The sequence below is a fragment of the Ranitomeya variabilis genome, chromosome 1 (assembly GCF_051348905.1).
Source record: "Ranitomeya variabilis isolate aRanVar5 chromosome 1, aRanVar5.hap1, whole genome shotgun sequence".
Classification (NCBI taxonomy): Eukaryota; Metazoa; Chordata; class Amphibia; order Anura; family Dendrobatidae; genus Ranitomeya; species Ranitomeya variabilis.
In genome coordinates, this window is record NC_135232.1 from 42,378,768 (window position 1) to 42,403,924 (window position 25,157).

At 44.9% G+C, this 25,157-nt stretch overlaps 1 protein-coding gene across 3 annotated transcripts in view; it reads right to left on the minus strand.

Moving 5' to 3' along the window:
* The window catches only part of LOC143804491 (phospholipid-transporting ATPase IC-like), a 103,375-nt gene that overhangs the window by 25,628 nt on the left and 52,590 nt on the right, over positions 1 to 25,157 (minus strand). For 2 of the 3 annotated variants that reach the window (XM_077282635.1, XM_077282640.1), the window contains exons 13-21: positions 24,518 to 24,726; positions 23,938 to 23,981; positions 21,595 to 21,751; positions 20,527 to 20,718; positions 19,798 to 19,910; positions 19,231 to 19,395; positions 18,461 to 18,572; positions 18,201 to 18,276; positions 99 to 225 (exon numbers count right to left, since the gene is read on the minus strand). In XM_077282635.1, coding sequence (XP_077138750.1) covers positions 99 to 225; positions 18,201 to 18,276; positions 18,461 to 18,572; positions 19,231 to 19,395; positions 19,798 to 19,910; positions 20,527 to 20,718; positions 21,595 to 21,751; positions 23,938 to 23,981; positions 24,518 to 24,726 — 1,195 coding nt within the window. The remainder of the gene's footprint in view (positions 1 to 98; positions 226 to 18,200; positions 18,277 to 18,460; positions 18,573 to 19,230; positions 19,396 to 19,797; positions 19,911 to 20,526; positions 20,719 to 21,594; positions 21,752 to 23,937; positions 23,982 to 24,517; positions 24,727 to 25,157) is intronic. The other variant, XM_077282648.1, reaches the window with a different exon arrangement.

Genomic DNA, 25,157 nt, shown 5'->3' on the forward strand with positions numbered 1-25,157 from the left:
AATTATTGGTGCAATGTATTGTGTTGGGAGACTTTTTTGGGTAATTTTCACATGCCCATACCGGTTTTTATATTTTTTATACATATGAGACCACTTACCAACCACGATCCGGTAATGATTAATGTCCGCTTTTTATTCGACTCTGGATTAAGCTCGCTGTTCATATCCAGTTCCCCGTGACTGATGCCATAGTTTTGGAGATCCATTCTCTGTTGTATTAGGGTGCTGAAAAAACATAAGGGCTTTTATATTCAGGTACCGCAAGGGGTTGTTCACTTTTATTTTTACTTAAATGTAGTAATTAAATCTAAAAATCATTTGTGTACCGTAATTTGATTTAATTAAAAAAATGGCACCATTTGTTTTCTATAGCCTTTGTATTACACTGTCTATTGTTGGCCGCAGAATAAGTGACCATAGGTCAGTCGGCCGTTATGTTGGTCTGATGGAGAGTTTGTATCTCATGTTATCTTTCTTTTTCTGAGCTTCTTTGTGCTGATTTATGACCACAGACCACATCAAAGTTGATTGTGTAAGAAAACAAAGAGCCTGTAAGAGCAAAACTGCAATTTTTTTTAATGGAACCCAATTGCAAAAATATTTTTTTTAGCACAAAATACGTGTAATTGAGTAAAAAAAAATGTCCCCACAGATAGAAAACCCCTTTAAATCACTGGATCCTGAATGCTCACCATACTGGCAGCTTTAATTCTGCATGACATCACATGGTATAAATTGATTGCCTCTCTCTCGCTCCCTGTATCCCCCCCCCCCTCACATCTTTTCTTTCTGGTTAGTGCCCTCTTGGCAGAAGTGTGCGTCAGAGCTGGACAGAGGATTCTCCTGTTACCTCTATCGTCCAACCTCCATCTTCTACCTCATCCTCATCGCTTCATATTCTATGACACCTCAACCTTATCATTTGACAAGGTACTATGAATAAACTACTTAAAAGTTCATCTACTGCATCTTCCTTCCTGGATCATCCACGTGCAGCTGGTCAGACTAGAAAGGCGAGAATAGCGAGTAACCTATCTACCACTGCTTGTCCAGAGATCCTTGCTCACATCCTTCATAAACATCTCAAATACATACATCGGTGGCAGAATAGTAGCAAGTAAGCCAAGTCTACAGTGTCTGTGTGCATAGTCTGCTAGCAAGTCTAGAGCCATCCACCATTTTAGAGAATACGTGTCCATGAGAAGCTCTGTGGATCCCTCAGTTAGGCAAACACATCATGTTCCTGACAATACAGATGCACCAGAAGCAGAGTCCATGCTTACTGCAGAATACTTCCCAAACGTGTAACCAAACTGACACCAAGGGTCAGAGAGAACTTTCAAACAACCAGAGACGAGTTTTGTAACAACCTAGATGAACTATGGGGCAGAGTTAAATACTATTTAGCAGAACTTCAACGCTCTAACAGTGATGCCAGCGTATGTCTGCAAGGTAACTCACATTCTTGAGTAACTCTGACATGGAAGATGCCACAGTAGAGCTTGCTAAAAGGGAGAATCTACTTCATGAAGAGAATGCAACAGTGCGAGGTGCCCAGGATAAGGCAGAACTCCACACAGCACACCTCCAAGAGGTTAGGTCACATCAATCAACGTCAACTAAAATCATATCTTGATCTTCCAGATCATCTCACTCCAAGAAGTCAACATTCTCTGACAATCTACTGCAAACGCAGCTTGAGTTTGAAGCTCCTTTGCTAGGACGGAGGTAGAAGTTCAAAGAAACATGTCTGACTTTGCCAGATACATGATTAGCAGGGCACTAATAAACATAAGTCTCTCAAAGTGTGACAACTGGGCCGAGAACAATATGTGTCAACCTTTCAAGCTGTAATCCAAGATCTAAACCTCACCAGCAAGGAAAAAAAGAACTTTCTGGCCCAGAATCAGAGAAGCATATCAAGAGATTGAGAGCAGTTCATGTAGGCCATTCAGATGCAGGTCTTGCAGCGACATGGGAAAGACTGGAACAAACCTACAGAAGCTCCGAAGCCATAGAAAGTGCTTTATTTAAGAGACTGCAAATATTCCCAAAGTTAACTTCAGGATCTGAGTGACCTGCTAATGGAAATAAAACTGGCAAAATTAGACCCATGTCTGTCAGGACTGAGTTACCTTGACACCACTCATGGAGTGAATGCAGTGGTGTCCAAGGAACAATGGACAGAACACGGCTCAAGGTACAAAAGAGCATAACTTCCTCCTTTTTCCAGGTTTGTCAGTGATTAAACTTGAAAGAAAAACAATCCCAGCTTCGACTTCTCTGGACCTACTCCACCAGCTTCATCATCATCTACAAGGTATGATAAGACTATCACCAAACGTAGACAGGTAAATGGCACAGTATCTGTTTGGAAGACTGACGTTCCACTTACTGCACCCTCCTTCACTAAGCCAAATCTAAACATATGGACACCAACCGTATGTACCCTATTCACAAAAGGCTTCACCTACTTAAGGAATGTCATGGACTCAGGGCAAAGACTTTGCTTGAGTGCAGAGATGCTCTCAGGGAGCCAGGGATATGTTACAAGTGTTGTGCCTCCTCAGGCAGCATTGTTAAAGTGAAGGTGCCACCAGCTTTCTTGCAGTTTGTTTTTGTGTGAAACTAAGCTTAAAATAGTAATTAAAATGTGTTAATGCAACGTTTGCACTGTTTGCAAACATTTCTATATTCTATAATATTATATATTTTTGTACAAAAATATATACAGTGGGGCAAAAAAGTATTTAGTCAGTCAGCAATAGTGCAAGTTCCACCACTTAAAAAGATGAGAGGCGTCTGTAATTTACATCATAGGTAGACCTCAACTATGGGAGACAAACTAAGACAAAAAAATCCAGAAAATCACATTGTCTGTTTTTTTATCATTTTATTTGCATATTATGGTGGAAAATAAGTATTTGGTCAGAAACAAACAATCAAGATTTCTGGCTCTCACAGACCTGTAACTTCTTCTTTAAGAGTCTCCTCTTTCCTCCACTCATTACCTGTAGTAATGGCACCTGTTTAAACTTGTTATCGGTATAAAAAGACACCTGTGCACACCCTCAAACAGTCTGACTCCAAACTCCACTATGGTGAAGACCAAAGAGCTGTCAAAGGACACCAGAAACAAAATTGTAGCCCTGCACCAGGCTGGGAAGACTGAATCTGCAATAGCCAACCAGCCTGGAGTGAAGAAATCAACAGTGGGAGCAATAATTAGAAAATGGAAGACATACAAGACCACTGATAATCTCCCTCGATCTGGGGCTCCACGCAAAATCCCACCCCGTGGGGTCAGAATGATCACAAGAACGGTGAGCAAAAATCCCAGAACCACGCTTGGGGACCTAGTGAATGAACTGCAGAGAGCTGGGACCAATGTAACAAGGCCTACCATAAGTAACACACTACGCCACCATGGACTCAGATCCTGCAGTGCCAGACGTGTCCCACTGCTTAAGCCAGTACATGTCCGGGCCCGTCTGAAGTTTGCTAGAGAGCATTTGGATGATCCAGAGGAGTTTTGGGAGAATGTCCTATGGTCTGATGAAACCAAACTGGAACTGTTTGGTAGAAACACAACTTGTCGTGTTTGGAGGAAAAAGAATACTGAGTTGCATCCATCAAACACCATACCTACTGTAAAGCATGGTGGTGGAAACATCATACTTTGGGGCTGTTTCTCTGCAAAGGGGCCAGGACGACTGATCCGGGTACATGAAAGAATGAATGGGGCCATGTATCGTGAGATTTTGAGTGCAAACCTCCTTCCATCAGCAAGGGCATTGAAGATGAAACGTGGCTGGGTCTTTCAACATGACAATGATCCAAAACACACCGCCAGGGCAACGAAGGAGTGGCTTCGTAAGAAGCATTTCAAGGTCCTGGAGTGGCCTAGCCAGTCTCCAGATCTCAACCCTATAGAAAACCTTTGGAGGGAGTTGAAAGTCCGTGTTGCCAAGCGAAAAGCCAAAAACATCACTGCTCTAGAGGAGATCTGCATGGAGGAATGGGCCAACATACATACCAACAACAGTGTGTGGCAACCTTGTGAAGACTTACAGGAAACGTTTGACCTCTGTCATTGCCAACAAAGGATATATTACAAAGTATTGAGATGAAATTTTGTTTCTGACCAAATACTTATTTTCCACCAGAATATGCAAATAAAATGATAAAAAAACAGACAATGTGATTTTCTGGATTTTTTTTTCTCAGTTTGTCTCCCATAGTTGAGGTCTACCTATGATGTAAATTACAGACGCCTCTCATCTTTTTAAGTGGTGGAACTTGCACTATTGCTGACTGACTAAATACTTTTTTGCCCCACTGTATATATATATATATATATATATATATATATATATATATATATATATATATATATATATATATATATATATACACTCACCGGCCACTTTATTAGGTACACCATGCTAGTAACGGGTTGGACCCCTTTTGCCTTCAGAACTGCCTCAATTCTTCGTGGCATAGATTCAACAAGGTGCTGGAAGCATTCCTCAGAGATTTTGGTCCATATTGACATGATGGCATCACACAGTTGCCGCAGATTTGTCGGCTGCACATCCCAAAGATGCTCCATACAAGGCAGGATGGATCCATGCTTTCATGTTGTTTACGCCAAATTCTGACCCTACCATCCGAATGTCGCAGCAGAAATCGAGACTCATCAGACCAAGCAACGTTTTTCCAATCTTCTACTGTCCAATTTCGATGAGCTTGTGCAAATTGTAGCCTCAGTTTCCTGTTCTTAGCTGAAAGGAGTGGTACCCGGTGTGGTCTTCTGCTGCTGTAGCCCATCTGCCTCAAAGTTCGACGCACTGTGCGTTCAGAGATGCTCTTAGGCCTACCTTGGTTGTAACGGGTGGCGATTTGAGTCACTGTTGCCTTTCTATCAGCTCGAACCAGTCTGCCCATTCTCCTCTGACCTCTGGCATCAACAAGGCATTTCCGCCCACAGAACTGCCGCTCACTGGATTTTTTTTCTTTTTCGGGCCATTCTCTGTAAACCCTAGAGATGGTTGTGCGTGAAAATCCCAGTAGATCAGCAGTTTCTGAAATACTCAGACCAGCCCTTCTGGCACCAACAACCATGCCACGTTCAAAGGCACTCAAATCACCTTTCTTCCCCATACTGATGCTCGGTTTGAACTGCAGGAGATTGTCTTGACCATGTCTACATGCCTAAATGCACTGAGTTGCCGCCATGTGATTGGCTGATTAGAAATTAAGTGTTAACAAGAAGTTGGACAGGTGTACCTAATAAAGTGGCCAGTGAGTGTATATATATATATATATATATATATATATATATATATATATATTTACCACAAAGGGGAGCATTTTCCATTTCAGACCTCAAGCAGCTATAGTGAGTCTTACCAGCTTTACTGCTAGCTGGAAAATTGGGGCAGTAACTGCTGACATCACTATTTCTCTCCCTTTTTGGGTGGTCTGGCATCCCTGGGGCAGAATGAAGAGTAGCATCACAAGACAGCACCATTTTGTGGGTGACTGCACTGTGATCTGCTATCACCAGTAGTTACTGCCTCCCTCTTTCCCATCAGTCTTCATATGTCTCTCTCACCCAGACTACATGTCTCTCACCCTCCACAAGTTCACTGCAGAACTGCAGCTCCTTATCTTTACTGAGGGATGAGTCACAGCTCTTGCTGACAGCTCCTGCTGGGATAATGCCAATCGTACACTGTTCCTCCTTGATGTCTTTGCAGTCTCTGATGCTCTGACTGAGCTTTTCTCCTGCATTTTACTCTTGTCAATCTATGATCTGTTCTGCTAGAAGCAGTACTGCTTATGTTAGCAGATCCTAATGACAGGAGACGAGAATCGAGAACAGTTCACAGCCAAGGGCTCCATGAATATGGCAGAACACTCCCCCTACTGTGAATTGTGCAGCCCACAGAGGCGTGCCCAGTTCACAGCAGTGACAGTTCTATTACAATAGATAGGGTTCGCTTTCGTCTGTTATCTCCTATGACCATGGGGTGCTGTATGATGACACTGAAAGTGTCGTGCTGCTACTGTGAAAGCATGATGTCAGCCCCCACTGCCTTATTTAAACTCCTATAAGGCTACTTTCACACTAGCGTCGTGCACAGCACGTCGCTATGCGTCGTTTTGTAGAAAAAACGCATCCTGCAAAATTGCTTGCAGGATGCGTTTTTTCTCCATAGACTTGCATTAGCGACGCAGTGCGACGGATTGCCACACGTCGCAACCGTCGTGCGACGGTTGCGTCGTGTTGCGTCGGACCGTCGGCACAAAAAAATGTTACATGTAATGTTTTTTGGTGCATCATGTCTGCCATTTCCGACCGCGCATGCACGGCTGGAACTCCGCCCCCGCCTCCCCGGACATCACAATGGGGCAGCGGATGTGTTGTAAAACTGCATCCGCTGCCCCGTTGTTTTCTACTCACAGTTGTGCGTTGTACGACGCTAGTGTGAAAGTAGCCTAACACACAAAATATGTTTCAAATGCAATCAAAACAAGGTTATAACAGCATGTTATGCTACATTACATTGATTTATTAATGATCTACAAACGCGGTACCTTCTAAGGACTCTAAGGCTGTCATTAAGTTCACCTATTTCAGCAGTGACAAACAAGTTACCTCAATGCATACCACACCAGCTCCTCACAATTCACAAAATCAGAAGCATCCAACTATGCCTAAAAGCATGGCAGGCAACTTCCATCTGCAACCGCTGTTTCCTCTTCGTGCATTGAAGTATGCAGAGAAGGGTCTGGTCCCAAATGCTGTGTAAAGGTAGGTACATCTGGTCAAGGTCTATGAAGAAGGACGACCTAACAAGGTCACCAGTATGTACACCATAATAGATGAGCAAAGCATCAGGTCTCTAGCAACCTGATGCAGTACGGTGGCTCAGTGGTTAGCACTGCAGCCTTGCAGCGCTGGAGTCCTGGGTTCAAATCCCACCAAGGACAACATCTGCAAGGAGTTTGTATGTTCTCCCCGTGTCTGCGTGGTTTTTCCTGGGTACTCCGGTTTCTTCCCACATTCCAAAGACATACTGATAGGGAATTTAGATTGTGAGCCCCATCGGGGACAGCGATGATAATGTGTGCAAAAAAAACTGTAAAGCGCTGCGGAATATATTGACGCTATATATATAAAGAGATTATTATTAGCAAAACCTAAATTCTTTGAGATCTTCAGCATAAAGGGACATGCGGCTCCTGAACAACTGCTCTGATTGTATCGAGACTTCTGGCAGGAGATCTTCTGGATACATTGTGTCTTCAAAGGGAACATGCACATACCCTTGCCAACCCTAATTGAATGTGACCAGATACCTGATAAAAGAAATTCACACTCCGGAAGATGCCCTTCATCATTCACATTTGAGACACCTAACTAAGGAAATTCCTCCTATAGACACGAATGCTAATATTCTAATCGTACATGGGGAGGCATATTCTGGGTGTCTACAAGGTGCGCCAACAATGCAATGGACCAGATGATGCTCCATATGCGCAAAGACTTGACCTAGGGTGGGTAATTATGGTCATGTTGTAATAGGATGCAGGTACTGAGTATGTCACCACGGAACAGACAGACCAACAGTTGAGGGGTTTAATAACAGGGATATGGTTCTCCTCGCAGGGAGGAAGCAATGTAAAATAACTAACAATAAAACAATGCAAAAATACGGGAGTTAAACAATATAACAGAATTAAGCAGGATTCCTTGAGAAAAGAACACTTATCAGTCTGAAGATGACTTGCTTGGAGGGTCGTCTTCTCCAACGTAGGCGCCGAGAAACAGTGGCACTTGTCGTCCCTCTGTTGTCCGTGGGCAGAGTAGTCTCTGAGAGCCTGCTGCCTGGGGTTTCGGGAGTTAATGTGGTATGCACAGGCTCTGAGTCTTTAACTTTTACAGCACAACCTGGAAATCGGGGCTCCGCACCGTTGTCTCTATACCAGGAAAACAGGGGCTCTGCAATGTTAAGTCTCTGTACCAGGAGTCAGGGGCTCTGTACTGTTAAGTCTCTGTACTGATACCGCGGGGACCAGGGTGTCATAGTCTCTAAAACGGGTCTCAAAGTGCCCCTCTCCAGTCACAGCAGAGTCAGCTTTATGTACTCACGAGATACAGTCTTTCTGGGCAGTCTCTCTCTATTTGTCCTCAGACCGGGAGCTCTCTCTCTCTCTCTCTTCTGAAGCGCAGCTGCACCCTGCTCTGCACGCTGCTCTGTCTCCTGCGCGCGTCCCTTTCCCACCCTCTGGCTGCTTCCTTTCTGTCCCAGTCTATCAGTCTCTCCCTAGGGAACCCGCAGCACAGCTCAATGGTTCCGGGCACAGAGCCAAGAAGGTAACCGCCCCCAGACTCTTCTTGTGCTTTTAACTCCTTACATTCCCCCCCTCTTTCTGCTCGCGATTCCACGGGCGACATCTTCAGGAGTTCCTGTTGGCAATCTTCCAGTCCTTGCACAATCTGCTGCCAGATGAACTCGTCCTGATTGTAGCGAACAGGGGGTACACCAGCCGTTGAACGTTCAGAGCGTCTCAAACCAGCAGGGGTGGTGGTGTCAGCTGCTGTGGGAGGAGTCGAGGCTTCCTCCGATACGTTGGTAGAATCTGGCACCAGCCCTGTCCCTGGGTTCACTGGAAGAGATTCGGAGTCTTCCTCATCTTCCACATCTACATTGATCACTGGCGCCGCCAGTGGGGGTGCTGGAGTCAATTGGACTGATTCAGGATCTCGAGACAAACATGGGCGCAACATATTCCTGTGCAGCGTGCGGGTGGGAGTCCCTTCTTCTGTTTCGGGCTGGACCTCATAAACGGGGCCCCCGTTGCCGAGCCGCCGCTTCACTCGGTACGGCCTTTTCTCCCACCGGTACTCTAGTTTGTTGTGTGGGCGCTTTTCCCTCACTAAGACTCGGTCTCCAGGCCGCAGGGCTGTCCCCTTTTGAGGAGCTACCTGGGGATGCTCCAATTCTTGCAGCCGGTCCTGCACTAGACGTTGAATTGTCCGCAGCCGACGACGATGTTCTTGAACCCAGGAGTACACGCCCGTCCGTGGGTAGTCCTCCTCGGGTTCCAGCGCCAGCTCTGCCAGTCCCTTCCCGGGTCGGTCAAAGAACAGAGAGTAGGGGGTGAATCCGGTGGTGCTGTGTTTACGATTGTTATACGCCCACACCAATTCAGGGACGGACTCAGTCCACTTCGCCTTCTGGTCCTCCTCCAGGGTCCTCAGCATTTGAATCAGAGTGCGGTTAAATCTTTCACAAGCCCCATTCCCCTGTGGATGATAAGGGGTGGTCCGGGACTTATCGATTTTGTACAGCTGGTGCAGCTCCTCCATCACTCTTCCGAGGAAGCAGGCCCCTTGATCAGAATGAATGCGCTTGGGACACCCATACACCTGGATGAAGTGTTTGCAGATTGCGTGAGCCGCAGACTCGGCAGTCTGGTCCCGCGTGGGCGTCACTACGGCAAATTTAGTAAAGTGGTCTATCATCACTAAACAATGCTCATAACCTTGGTGTGCTGGTCCAATTGTCAAGTAATCTATTGCCAGTAGGTCCATGGGGCCAGAAGACCTCACCGTCTCTGTGGGAGCTTGTTGTTCTGGTGGTTTGACCAGCTCACAACTTCTGCATTGCCGACATACTTTATCCACAGTGTTCCTTAAGTGGGGGTGATAAAATAGGCGCTGTAACCACTGGATAGTCTTTTCTGGCCCAAAGTGTGCTCCTTTCTCATGTGCTTCCTTAGCCACCTGGTCTATCATGGACGAGGGAATCATTGTCTGCCATACAAGACTGAGTTCTGTTTGCAGGAATACCTTCCGGTACAGGATACCATCCCGCAACTCGAGCCTCTCCCACTGGCGTAGCATCTTCAGTACTTCAGGTGACATGGACCTCCTCTCATGTCGATTGGGCATTTGTTCAGACACGACCCACCTTCTCAACTGAGCTAGCTCCGGATCCTCCTGCTGTACTCGGACCCACTCATCGCGAGGCTGCTCCAGCAAGCTCACACAGGCCTCTTCCTGTTCAATTTCCCGCGCCACTGCCACCGTCCTGGCAGTCTCTCCAAAACCTGGAACCTCTACATCTTCCAGTTCTTCATCCTGGCAGGGTGCTGGTTTGCGATAGTTTACTCGGGAGAGGGCATCCGCATGTACATTCTCAGCTCCTCTTTTATACGAAATTCTGTATCGGAACTTGGCCATTCGGGCTACCCAACGTTGTTCTAGGGCGCCTAACTTGGCATTCTCGAGATGGGCCAACGGATTGTTATCGGTGCGTACATGAACTTCTGAGCCAGCCAGATATTCCGCGAACTTCTCGGTCATTGCCCACACCAGCGCCAACAACTCCAACTTAAATGAACTGTAGTTTTCTGGATTCCTTTCTGAGTCATGCAGAAACCGACTGGCGTATGCGATGACGCGCTCTTTCCCGTCCTGCATCTGCGACAGTACAGCCCCGAGGCCCTGCAGGCTCCCATCAGTGTGCAAGATGAACGGTTGTGTGAAGTCAGCGTAGGCCAGCACGGGGGCCTCCGTCAAAGCCTTCTTCAAAGCCAAGAATGCCTCCTCCTGATGCTTCCCCCACTGTATGTTCCTGTTTTTGGCGCAAGAGGGCACTCCCCTCAACAACTCCTGGAGTGGATTAGCAAGGCGGGTAAAGTCTTTTACAAAGCGTCAGAAATATCCCGTGAGTCCCAGGAACGCACGTACATCTTTCACCGTTTTTGGAGTTGGCCACTCTTGTACCGCAGCGATCTTCTCCTGGGAAGGCCTCACCCCCTCAGCGGAGACAACATGTCCCAAGTATTCAATCTCGGTACGGAAGAGGTGGCATTTCTGGGGTTTCACTTTCAAGCCATACTTCTGTAGCCGACTCAGAACTTGCTCTAGCCTCTGCAGATGCTCCTCAAAGGTGGGGGCAAAGACGATGATATCATCCAAGTAGATCAAAGTGGCTTCAAAGTTCAGGTCTCCCAGACATCTCTCCATGAGTCGCTGAAATGTTCCTGGGGCGTTTGCTAGGCCGAAGGGCATCCGGTCAAACTCATACAGTCCCATCGGAAGGATGAAAGCCATCTTGGCGCGGTCTTGTTCAGACATGGGCACCTGCCAGTAGCCGCTGGCCAAGTCTAACGTGGAGAAATATCTGGCATTCCCTAGTGCCGTCAGGGACTCCTCTATCCTGGGCAGTGGGTACGAGTCCCGCACTGTGCAAGCGTTGAGCCGCCGATAGTCCACACAGAACCGCAGGGACCCGTCTTTCTTTCTCACCAAGACGATAGGGGCAGCCCACGGGCTCTGACTCTCACGTATAACTCCCTTCTTCAGCATGTGTGACAGCATTCCCTTCACCTCCTGGTACATCTGTGGGGGTATTTGGCGGTACCGTTCCCGGATTGGTGCCGCATCCCCGGTGGGTATCTCGTGGATGATGGCCGTGGTACGTCCAAAGTCATCTTCATCTTTGGCGAACGCATCCTGAAATTTCCCCAATACAGCTTCTACCTGAGGTACCTGCTGCGGAGTAAGTTCCGAGAGCTCCGCCCTCATGCGTTCCAGTATCTGGCGCCCTTCTTGCATTAATCTGGGGTCCGGAGCTGCCTCCGCCTTGACGGTCACCAGCCACGGGTCTTCTGGCCTTGCTGTCAGCTGTACCGCCTCAGTGGGGACCAACTCGTCTGGAAGGCCCAGGACTTGAGCGACTTCGCTTCTAGGGGGCAAAGTTGTATCTGTCTCCCCCAAATTGATACAGCGCACAAGGACAGTTCCATCCCGCACGGTAGCCAGGGACTGTGCGACCAATATTCCTGACGGCAGCTGGTCGGCTCTGCTGGGCTCAATTTGGACTTCGACCCCCTCCAGCGGGATGCCAGCTCGTACAGGCAGGGGAAGCACTGTCTGCCCAGGGGGCAACACTCGATTGACGGAGGCGGGGACGACGACTTTGCCGAGTTCCTTTCCGTCGCTGTATGCTTCCCGGACCTGGGTGGTCCGTATCAGTTGTTGGAAGACACTTCTCTGGGGGGTTTGGTCGCTCCATTGTTGTAGGAACTGTTCCGGGGACTCGTTGAAAACGAGGCTTCCGAGGTCTTTTAACACATTCATGCCCAGGGTCATGGTATGGACTTTAGCTACCTCTCCATCCACCAGTACCACTCCTCTCCTCCCGAGGTCTTTTCCGCAGACTTCTATGTTCATCCATACCACCCCTGCGACCGGGATGGGCAAGTGATTGGCCGCCATAAGTTTGATCACAGGGCCCCATTCGGGCCGTAGCGCCTCTGTGAAGTGATGGCGGAAATATCTCTCAGGCATGGTGGTCACTTGTGAGCCGGTGTCCATCAAGCATCGCACTGCTCTTCCATTTATTTCTGCCCAGACCAGAGGGCACATGGAAACAAGGCTGTGGGGACTTTTACTCCTCCTCCTCGGTTCTTCACGCTCTGAGCGGCGCCCCTCAAGCCCAGAGCCACCTAGTTTAAAGGAGGATGTGGGGATGGTCGGCTCCGCCGGGGACACCATCGAGCAATGTGGCCGGACTCTCCACAAGTGTAGCATGTAAGAGGGCTTCTCCTCCTGGTAGTTTCACCCTCCCTTCGGGGGGCAGCTTCTCTGTCTCGCACCAGAGGGCCAGGCCCCTCTGCCAGAGTTCTTCTGGAGGCCGCCATTTCTTCACGGACCTGTCTAATCTCCATTCTCAGGTCCTCCACCCACTGGGGAATATTGCCTGCGGTGGTGGTTACCTCCCTGCTCTGCACCCTTCCTACCAGCCCCGTCACTCCCTGTTCTTGTTCTCGCACACGCGCCTCACTGCCAACCTCAGAGAAAGTCATGTCTGGCTTTACTCGCATGCGCTCTCGCAGTGCCTGTTTCATCATTGCGTCACGCAGTCCTGTCACTAGCTGATCTCTGAGCACCACATCAACTGACCCTACTCCTACACCGTCCTTTCGTCTGATAGCAGTGTGAAGCTCTTGTAGGGCGTTCATGAATTGGGTCACGGTCTCCCCCTCCCGTTGTACCCGGTGAAACAGTCGCATGCGAAGTTCCCCTACGTCAGTGGGGTCCCCATGCGTTTCCTCAAGTATGCGCAGCACTTTGTCCAGGGTATCTCTCTCCCGGGGGGACCTATGCATGACAGAATCCCGCGCCTCCCCCTCCAGGGCCATCAATGCAATTTCTGCCTCCAGGGCTGGTGTCATGGTGTGCATCCGCATCATTCCCCGGATACTCTCTGTCCAACTCCACAACATTACATTGTTCCCAGTGAACCTTGGCAAATTATTCAACATGGCTCCCAGGGAAATGCTAGACCTGGGAACTTCCCCCGCTGCTTGGTCTGCCCTATCCGCGCTACCGTGTGACATCCTGCCGACTACGCCAAATGTAATAAGATGCAGGTACTGAGTATGTCACCACGGAACAGACAGACCAACAGTTGAGGGGTTTAATAACAGGGATATGGTTCTCCTCGCAGGGAGGAAGCAATGCAAAATAACTAACAATAAAAAAATGCAAAAATACGGGAGTTAAACAATATAACAGAATTAAGCAGGATTCCTTGAGAAAAGAACACTTATCAGTCTGAAGATGACTTGCTTGGAGGGTCGTCTTCTCCAACGTAGGCGCCGAGAAACAGTGGCACTTGTCGTCCCTCTGTTGTCCGTGGGCAGAGTAGTCTCTGAGAGCCTGCTGCCTGGGGTTTCGGGAGTTAATGTGGTATGCACAGGCTCTGAGTCTTTAACTTTTACAGCACAACCTGGAAATCGGGGCTCCGCACCGTTGTCTCTATACCAGGAAAACAGGGGCTCTGCAATGTTAAGTCTCTGTACCAGGAGTCAGGGGCTCTGTACTGTTAAGTCTCTGTACTGATACCGCGGGGACCAGGGTGTCATAGTCTCTAAAACAGGTCTCAAAGTGCCCCTCTCCAGTCACAGCAGAGTCCGCTTTATGTACTCACGAGATACAGTCTTTCTGGGCAGTCTCTCTCTATTTGTCCTCAGACCGGGAGCTCTCTCTCTCTTCTGAAGCGCAGCTGCACCCTGCTCTGCACGCTGCTCTGTCTCCTGCGCGCGTCCCTTTCCCGCCCTCTGGCTGCTTCCTTTCTGTCCCAGTCTATCAGTCTCTCCCTAGGGAACCCGCAGCACAGCTCAATGGTTCCGGGCACAGAGCCAAGAAGGTAACCGCCCCCAGACTCTTCTTGTGCTTTTAACTCCTTACAATGTCAGGTACAGAATCGTAAAACAAAGGATAGTCAAAATTCATGCCAACGTCAGAAACCAGAAGGAATCAGGAAACCAGTAGAAGCAAGGACTAGATCACAAGTCAGGCAGCAATACTAATTGACTGGCAGTGGAAGTCAGAGTCCCAGGGGTTTAAGGCCGGCGTCACACTAGCGAGTTTTACAGACGTATGAGAGGTGCAGAAAATACGGATTGCATACGGTACAATGATTCTCTATGGCCCAGCTCATATCTGCCGTATTTTACTGATCCGTATTATACAGTCTTGTACGGCCGTAGAAAATCGCAGCATGCTGCGTTTGTCACCGTATTGCGCAAAAAAAAATCGCCAATGAAAGTCTATGGGGGCGAGAAAAATATGGATTACACACGGACCAGCAGTGTGACCTGCGAGAAATATGAAGCGGTGTTCTATAGAAAAGCCAGTAATTCAATTGCCGGCTTTTCATTTCTCCTTCACAAACCCGACAGGATATGAGACATGGTTTACATACAGTAAACCATCTCATATCCCTTTTTTTTTTGCATATTCCACACTACTGTTAGTAGTGTGTATGTGCAAAATTTGGGCGTTGTAGCTTGTAAAATAAAGGGTTAAATCGCAGAAAAAAATTGGCGTGGGCTCCCGCGCAATTTTCTCCCCCAGAGTGGTAAAGCCAGTGACTGGGGGCAGATATTAATAGCCTAGAGAGGGTCCATGGTTATTGCCCCCCCCCCCCCCCCGGCTAAAAACATCTGCCCCCAGCCACCCCAGAAAAGGCACATCTGGAAGATGCGCCTATTCTGGCACTTGGCCACTCTCTTCCCATTCCCGTGTAGCGGTGGGATATGGGGTAATGAAGGGTTAATGTCACCTTGCTACTGTAAGGTGACATTAAGCCAGATTAATAATGGAGAGGCGTCAATTATGACACCTATCCATTATTAATCCAGTAGACCCTTGTCAAAAGTTCCCACACTCGAGTTCATATGAGGACATCCAGCAGGGGGCGCATCACCGCGACTCAAGGTAACTACAGGACATTCCCCTGCATTACATTCATTCACAACATTTTACAGACAGGAGCGACAGCATTAGCAGAGCTCCTGGCTGTAAAATGATTTAACCCCTTCAGATGGATTTACATCGTGGGACTGACGGAACGGCGGAAGGTATGGAATATTGTTGTTTGTTTTTTTTAACTTTATTTCAGGTGACAAGGGTCTTCAGGTGGATTACCAGTATAATAAAATATTACAACAACCTGTGTCTTTATTTCATTAAAATACTTTTAAATAATGTGTGTGTGTTTTATTAATAATTTCGTACTATTGGATTAATAATGGATAGGTGTCATAATTGACGCCTCTCCATTATTAATCTGGCTTAATGTCACCTTACAATAGCAAGGTGACATTAACTCTTCATTACCACATATCCCACCGCTACAAGGGAGTGGGAAGAGAGAGGCCAAGTCCCAGAATAGGCGCATCTTCCAGATGTGCCTTTTCTGGGGTGGCTGGGGGCAGATGTTTTTAGCCAGGGGGGCCAATAACCATGGACCCTCTCTAGGCTATTAATATCTGCCGTCAGTCACTGGCGGAGAAAATTGTGCGGGAGCCCACGCTTATTTTTTCCGCGATTTAACCCTTTATTTTACAAGCTACAGCGCCCAAATTTTGCACATACACACTACTAACATTAGTAGTGTGGAATATGCAAAAAAAAAAAAAGGGATATGAGATGGTTTACTGTATGTAAACCATGTCTCATATCATGTCGGGTTTGGGAAGGAGATAGCAAAAGCCGGCAATTGAATTACCGGCTTTTCACATATCTCGGGCTGAATTAAATATAAATACAGTATATATATATATATATATATATATATATATATATATATATATTCTGTATATATGTTTTAACGCACACTTGAGCACATAAATCCATTAGATGTCGGTTTTGCAAGCCTGCAAGAAAATCTCGCAGTACGGATGCCATACGGATTACATACGGAGGATGCCATGCGCAAAATACGCTGACACACCCTGCCTACGGATGACATACGGATCACTATTTTGGGAACATTTCTGCATATTACGGCCGTAAAAAACGGACCGTATTTTCATACGCTGAGTGTGATGCCGGCCTAAATAGCAGGCAGCCCAGCCCAAGGCTCTCAGGAGTAATGAAAAAGGCAGACAATTAACCCCATAGCTCCACAATCTAGTGGCACTAAATGTGCCAAGAATTAAACAGGACCAATGCTGTCATGCTGTCACAGTACTGTTTTCATTCTCATATCTCCAAAATTAGTAAGCATTAGACACTTCAAAATACATAAACCAAAATAATCTGATATGGTTGACAACCATAAGATAAGAAGCAGTTTTAACAGAGTTAAGACAATAAATATATTAATTAGATATCAACAAATAAAAACAATTAAAAAGACAGAGCAATGGAGCCTCATACCAGATTATGTTGGATTTGTCACAGAACTGTTGCAGGATTTCTCTGGGAAATGAGTTCCTTCCCTATCCCTCACGCAAGGGGGTGCTCTAGACTATCCTTGTTCCCCGGATAACCTGGAAGGTGGAGACAGCGGGGTCTTGTGCCTTGCTATGCTTCTGACTTACCCTTATCTGTTCCCTCCCCCACCCAGGATGGTGTGAGGCAGAAGTGTATAGGATTACACCAACGAGACAGACAAGAGAAGACGGACAGGTGTGAATGAAAACTACAATCATACAAAATATACTCACCAAACAACACCGTGGAACACAGGGGAGGGTAAGGTAGGTGAAACCAAATAGGAGAGGATGAGGATGAAAATGAAAACAATCTCCAAGCAGAAATCTCAAGAACAACTCTCCAAACGTCAATGCCTAACACCTGACAACTCTTCCAACTCCAAACCAGGCAGAATGAACTATCACTGACAATTCTCAAATTCCAGTGGCAAGCATATATACCAGAGGGGATTGTCCAATACAGAACAGCTGAAGCAATCCATGATGGAGAGCTCCAGGAGATCAACTGAACTGATTAACTTTAGCAATGCCAGAGCAAAGAAACATTGCATTGTTTAGTATGATGGTAAAGCAGTTCTAACCAGTGCAGGAGTTTGAGTAACCAGATGCCGCGATCTTCTGGCCCCTCTGTGTTGCGATATCTCTGTGACTCATGCATCACCCGCAACAAAGGAGTGGTGCTGCCTAGTGGCGGAACAGGATCAAAAGGGAAAGGAACAGGCACCAATAATACAAAAATAAACTCTTCTCTGGATGCTTTTCACACAACAAATGCTGCTGCAACAGTGTGTATCTTCTCTAAAAGCAAATATTTATTTTGCCTGTTCATTACTCACAATTCCGTTTCTAACCATTTCTTTGCGACAAGTACTGGACTGACTATACATCTACAGTTCCTGTGAAAATCTACATTCATGGCTTTGTGTCTTCTGGTGTTTCTTTGTCTTCTTGTCTGCTTGCTGTCCTGCATATCCTATTGTCCTGGTCCTCACTGAAGCACGTGCCAACCGGAAAGTCCTGCCTACTGTGCTTGCTTTTGGTCTGTTGTGGCCACTGTGCCATCATTTTCGGTTAGTGTTCTGCCCTATGGTTTAGACTTTAGAGAATCCATTTAAGACATTAGACAGGACCCTGAGCAGAACTGTCAAGGCTCACTAGGTGAAATGGATCTTCTATGCCTTAGGTCCGGTGGGCACACGGATTCTGGGCTTTGATGCAGAAAGCAGGAAGGCACATGTGCACAGAGGACTATAAAGGCCGACCAGGAATCTCATTTGAACATACTTCTACAGGGTCCAATTATGCAGCATCTGACTAAAATTGGATTACACAGTATACTTATACATTACAGGGATAAATTCAGAGTATAATTTTCTTGTACTTACTTGACCTCCTCTCCATAGGTGATAACGGATTCATCTGTTAAGAGCTTACAGGCAAAACCAATGTTTTCGGCAGTTTCTGAAATAAAAAAAATACATAGAAATGATCATTATTTTGCACTTCCAATTGATTCATCATGGTGTAAAATTGTTTGAATGGAATAGGCTATAGGCACAAGTACACTAAATGGCATGGTAATGTGCAGCAAAGTCAGCTTCATCTGTGCACAGCATTAGGGTTATCTATGGCACATTTGCGGTACCTTTCTTGTCTCCTGTCAAGACCCAGATCTTTATGTCAGCTTTAGCCAATGTATAGATTGTCTGAGGAACGCCATCCTGCAGCTTGTCTTCTATAGCCGTGGCTCCCAACAGCTACGAAAATAGGTTGAAAACAATATTTACCATTATAATTTCAAGTAGAGTATAAGTGGTCACTTGGTATTGGGGTGTCAGCACGGTAGTGGTAGGATCATAATACAATTTTGGGCAATGCTGCAGAAAGGATCTCTACTTTAAGAGATTATCCCATTACCCCGTTTCTAAAGTGAAACCCGCTGATCACTAGGGGTCTGGCATCTGAAGCTTGTCACAATTTGCTGGCTGGAGCTTGCAGGTTTTTTTTTTATATGGACCTATCCCAACAAATGGACAACCCTATAACGTGTGTTGAATACTGCAAAATAGGTGCCACAGTGCTCCACGGTGGCTAGTAGAGAGTAATCCCAAATATGCTATGCAGGCAATTGATTGACAATCCTTATAAGTGTCCAAAAATTAGTGCTGCAGTCCAAAAATTAGCACCAAAAATCCTAGTACTGTCTCCTACCAAATCTATTAGCAATTATTCAGGGCAGTAGTCCGAGCCTACCATTTGAAGTCTTCTACATGGTACCACTGATTGTGCTTAATGCCGATGTCAATTCGACCAATAGCCACGGTTGCCACAGATCACTTGTAGACAGCAGCGCAGGTCAAGGAGAAAGTGAAACTCTAATAGAGGTAAGTTACACACATTTCTCATGTCACGTACCACTAAGTTATTCTCAATGTCTTCATACACTTTATCCAGAGCTTCGTCACGATCGTTGATGGCCACACTGGCTTGCTGGTATTTTTTATTCCATTTTTCAAAATCTTCCTCACTTATGTCCTTGTAGCAAAGGCACAGGGTCCTCAGAGTCTCATTGGCAAACACCTAATAGGAAAACAATTAACAGCTTAATTTTCTATTTTTTATTAGTTCAGCTTGAAATAAAAAAAACTTTGGATCAACTTTTGGAGTGAATCAAATCTAAAGGTGCATCAAGCACTGTTAAAGAGGTCACCTCATCTTTGATTTCAAGTGCAGCTACTGGTAGATTTTTTTTATCACACTTTTGAAGGTTTATATTTACAAAAATGAACATCTGAAGTTTTGCTGTACAATAGACTGACTCTTGATACTGCACAGGATGGTTTTAGGCACCTCCCACTCAGAAAAAAAGGGGATGGCACAGAAAGAAACATGCAAGACAAAGCACTATAACTTCCTGGCTACTTGACAAGTAAAACACTGAAGGTCTACATGGTCCTTGTCTAACAAGTCATAAGAACTTACATCTAGAGCATCCTGAGTCACGTCTTTGATAGGGTTGTCTGGATGTAGGCGATGATAAATGACGGTGTCGGCTCCCTTGCAGTAAAGTTTTATTTTTCTATCTGGATCCCGAACTGAAATGAAACGGAGATTATTTCGGATATCGAACTGTGCAGTTCACGATTGAGGACTGTTATATCAGCCGATGAATTGATGCAGACAGAATCCTTTCAAGAGGCATTGTCCACCTTAAAAAAAGCCAATTTTATATATCCTAAAGTCGGAGCTAATATAGGGAGTTACTCTCTGTTCAGGATCCTCCTCTCTTGGCCAGAGCAGGAGTGGTCATAAAGACCTCATGCAGTAGAAGCATGGCCTATAATTTTGTTATGCCAGATTGTTGGTCTCCTTAAAGAGAAGCTTAGTCTTAGACAATCCATCAAAGGCCTCTTAAAAAGCCAGCCAGTTTCACCTACTTTGCACTGATGAGTGGCAAGAGCCTGAAACAGCTGCCTGCAAATGGAGCTTTCCTTTTGAAGAAGATTCTGATTTGCCTTTATATCCTAAGACCTGTGCCAAGGTTTAATATCAACTATTGGATACTTCCAGTAGGTGTAGACCCTGTTCTCCTCCTATCTGAAGAGGTTATTTTCATATTTTATTTCCCAAGGAGCACTGCATGGCATCCAAATCTGCCATCAAAATTTTGCAGTCTCTTTTTTACAGAATAAGTTTACCTCTTCAACTTACCAATTACAGACATGCGTTTTCTATCACTGTTGAAATCAAGGATTGCCAGTCGCTCATAAGTTACTTCTTTCCCAAGCTCACTAATGGTGATGGTACTTTGAGTTCTCGAAAGAAAAACAAAGCCAAAATTTCTAGCAGCTGTTACCAGAGCACCTTCATCCGGAGAGGCTGCTTCGTAGCACAGTTCATCTCCTACAAGTCAATGGACATTTAATTAGCTTAATTATATTATTTTCCCAAAGCGGAGTATTCCTCCTGTCTAGTCTTGCATCTGGTGTCTCTATAAATGAGTCCTCCTTTTTTGATCTTCAGAATTGTTTTAGATCATTCTGCATGAAGTACGCAGTGCCAACAAAGCAACCATAAAGGACAATTGAAACCTTCTAAAGTGATGGTCTTATGGCATGAACCCCTATCCTTCATAGACTGGGGGGGTCTTCCATCAAGCACATATTAAATGGTTTATCCAGGACTATTTTTTATGTTCTACAAGGCACAAGATCGGTCATTGACCACTCCTGCCAGCAATTCAGCTACTCCAAGTCAGCAAATTCTTCTTCCAGGCTGCCCTGTCAACGGGTCGTGACTGCCACTGTCATGCTGATTGACAGCCAGCTTTCTGCAGTTAGGCTGTCAATCAGCATGGTGTTGGCAGTCACGCCCGTCAACAGAGCAGAACTGAAGAGAAGCTGATGCTTTGTCTTTATGAAATCAGCAGAAACTGCTGAATCGTCAACAGTAGTGGTCTGTGACCTCTCTGTGCCAGTGGAGATCGACGCCGAGCACAAGAGGAAGGTAGATAGCAACTGCCTGCCTGTTATTGCTTAGGCCCATAGTAAAAAAAAAATAGTCTTGGATAGCCCCTTTAAGTTTAGACTGATCTACATGTTTGTTACAAGTATACATACATAGATTATTGGACTTGTTCTCCTACAGACTTTCCACAACCTCAAAGCCACCAATTTGAATGTATCTGGGTAATAGACCATGGTCATGACTTGGATACCTTCATTAACTTCACTTGCATTTCCCTACAATGATGAAGACTCAAATTGCGGTAGTACGTACCGTCTGCCTTGTCCACCATTACTGTGTGGCACAAAGCGAGTAACTTAAAAAATTGTTGAACATATGGATCCTTTCCAAATCGGATTTGTTGAATTAAATTCTTGTCATTGTATGTAAAGCTGGGATCTGCTAAAGGATTCCAGCCGAAGTCCACGTTCTAATGAAAAAGGAATCAAGGTCATGAAAGATTTATACAGTTCATCAGCAAGATCAGTAAATTAGTAAATTATTTACCAAATTTTACTTTATGTTGTTTTGATTATTTTTGTAAAAAGCTATTGTCACAATAATGCACACATGTCAGACACTTTGCAATACCTCTGTCATGCATCTATGTACGAACCCATGAGCCTCTGCTTTGTAGTTGGCTTCTCTTTCCGCCGAGCCACAGCACATATACCTTTTCTCCAGGTGTTTAGTTTCTGTTATCCTTGCTTCAGTCTTCTTCGGGTAACAGTTGTTTTAATTTAGGCTACTTTCACACTAGCGTCGTGCACTGCACGTCGCTATGCGTCGTTTTGTAGAAAAAACGCATCCTGCAAAAGTGCTTGCAGGATGCGTTTTTTCTCCATAGACTTGTATTAGCGACGCAGTGCGACGCATTGCCACACGTCGCAACCGTCGTGCGACGGTTGCGTCGTGTTGCGTCGGACCGCTGCCACCAAAAAACGTTACATGTAACGTTTTTTGGTGCGTCGTGAGTGCCTTTTCCGACCGCGCATGCGCGGCCGGAACTCCGCCCCCGCACATCACAATGGGGCAGCGAATGCGTTGGAAAACTGCATCCGCTGCCACCGTTGTGCGGCGCTTTCACAGCTAGCGTCGGTGCGCCGCAACGTCGCATAGCGACGTGCAGTGCACGATGCTAGTGTGAAAGTAGCCTTACTCATACCATATCACCTTTTGGGTGCAGCCTTATATACTTTCCCCCCTGCTGGTATTTCCAGCTGGTGATATTCTCATTTGGATGTTCAGCCATACTGCTGTAGTTTAAGCCAGTCAGTGAAAGACCAGCTAGGGTTTATCTGTCTACTGTTTAGGAAGTAGGCAGCATATTCTCTAACAGTACAAACTTAATCCTTTATTTTGTATTTTATGGTTTGTTTTATTCACTCTTTGTATTTCAGTACACTTTCCCTTCTGTAGGTAATTTGCACTTTGCTCTGCCCTCTGGCTCTTTAGGAGGAACGTGAAGCGCTTGATGGCCTTTCAGGCAGCATAGGTCCAAGTTGCCATTGTCTAGTCTATGGTCAGGGCTATATCAGCTCATGCAGGAACCACTAGGGGTATATATTTTATTGCAGTTGGGCTCATATATGTCAAATGGATCATAGTAAGGCTGCCATCACACTAGCAGTATTTGGTCAGTATTTTACATCAGTATTTGTAAGCCTAAACCAGGAGTGGAACAAATAGAGGAAAAGTATAATAGAAACATATGCACCAATTCTGCATTTATCACCCACTCCTGGTTTTGGCTTACAAATACTGATGTAAAATACTGGCCAAATACTGATAGTGTGACGGCAGCCTAAAAGTGATTAAAATACAATAGACAGGTAAAATAATTCTAATATATAACTAAATTTACTCTAACTCATTGCTACTCAGCCTGTGTCCCTCTAGCTGTAGAAAAGCTACAACTCAGATGCACGATGCAGAGCATCATGGAAATTGTAGACTAGCGAAAGCTAAAAAATCATAATATGGTTTTTAGCTAATAAAAATGTAAATTGTGCCTCTCATTTCGACAAGATTTGCATAAACCAATAACACAAGAGAATATAAAAACTTTGTTATATATTTTATCAGTGAAATCAATTTGTTCTCAGTTGATGAGCTCCTTTGCCCTTCTGCCACCTGAGCTCATCATTCACTCTGAAAAACGACAAAAATCCATTTTGTTCAATGAAAAATAAATGACCAACTCGCAGAGGGATCATACTACATCTGCACATGAAAGTCTATGGAAGGGATAAAGTGAAGAGTAGAGTGAGTGAAGTTATGTACACTTTCTACTAAGTCTTTTAGCTTGCCGCAGAGCTGGATTCACAGCTACACTGATCAGTACAGCTCTATAATATCCTCTGTACTTCAACATAGGTACTGCATAGCAGGAACTTCCCATGTCTGTGTATGCTATATAGGAGATAACATAGCAGGCAGTCTGAATCTACTAGCTCAGAGACAACTAAAAATTAGAGATAGAGCCTGAGAGGGGAAATCTGGTGAAAATGCAGGATACAATCATTTAATGGCCTGTCTTATTCCTTATGTACACACACATAACATATTCTGAAGGATCACCTGAAATGATTGGTATGCTTTACCTTTCATACTGACCTCTGTGGTACTAACCTTTTTACTATCCATTTTCTTTTGATTACCTGGAATAAATATCAACATTTTATGATGGGAGCACTCCAATCTTCAGATATCATAAGTTTATGGTGCAAAATAAGATTTACATAAAAAAAAAAAAAAGCTTCTCACTACTAGTGTCTTCTTCAAAGAGATTTTCCTAATTTCTAATTGTACATTCTAACTAATCTCAGAAAAATCCAATAACATCTAAAACTGAAATAAAATTCTATCCTGGATGAGCCCCCAAGTTACTTCTAGCCTGTTATTGCTGGGGTTGTCTTTTATTAAAAAAACAGACCCAGGGGGAAATAGGTCAAAAAGCATGAGAAAAATATATTTAATGCTTTAGTTAATAATAGGAAAAATGTGGCGCCCAAACTGGGATGGCTCTCTCTGCTACATTACAATTGCTTCTGAAGGAAACTTTATTGGAGTGAATCTTTGTAATACCCTATTAGTTGAGGGGATGGCTTTAACCACACAGCAAAATAAATATAATTAAACTTTTTTTTGCCCAAGTATTCCCAAAACATAATGATCCCCATTCATTTTTTTTTACCGTAAACGTTCCCATTAATGGAACACTTTTTGAACGTCATTATATTCTGCGTCAATGTCCCGGTCTTGTCAGTGAATATGTATTCGATTTGACCAAGTTGTTCGTTCAGCGATGTTGTCCTGGCCTTGGCTCCCGTATCTTTTTTTGGGTAGTACATGTGTAAATCCCAATTGATAAAGTAACTTTGACCCAAACGAATCATTTCAACACTAAAAAAATAAATAAAAATAAGCCAAAAAGTTTTTCTTACTTTCCAAAAAGTTTTGTAACTTAAAAAAAAAAACATTAATCCTATTACCAGGATTTAGAAAAAAATATAAAGATATTTTCTTCCCAAAATGGCATTACATATCTCCGATATTACACATTAGCACCATTCACTTTAATGGGGCAGAACTGCAATACCTGCCACAATCTATGGGCAGATATGGTGCGGTTTCTGCAGGAAAGTATCCATGTGCTTTAATTTGAATGGGTTTTAAGGGGTGAATGTAAAAATCCATTGGGAGGCCTTAAAAATATGTAAGCAAAATTATTGCTTTATATATATATATATATATATATATATATATATATATATATATATATATATATTTATGCACACACATATACGCACATTACCCTAGTTGCCAACCGATAC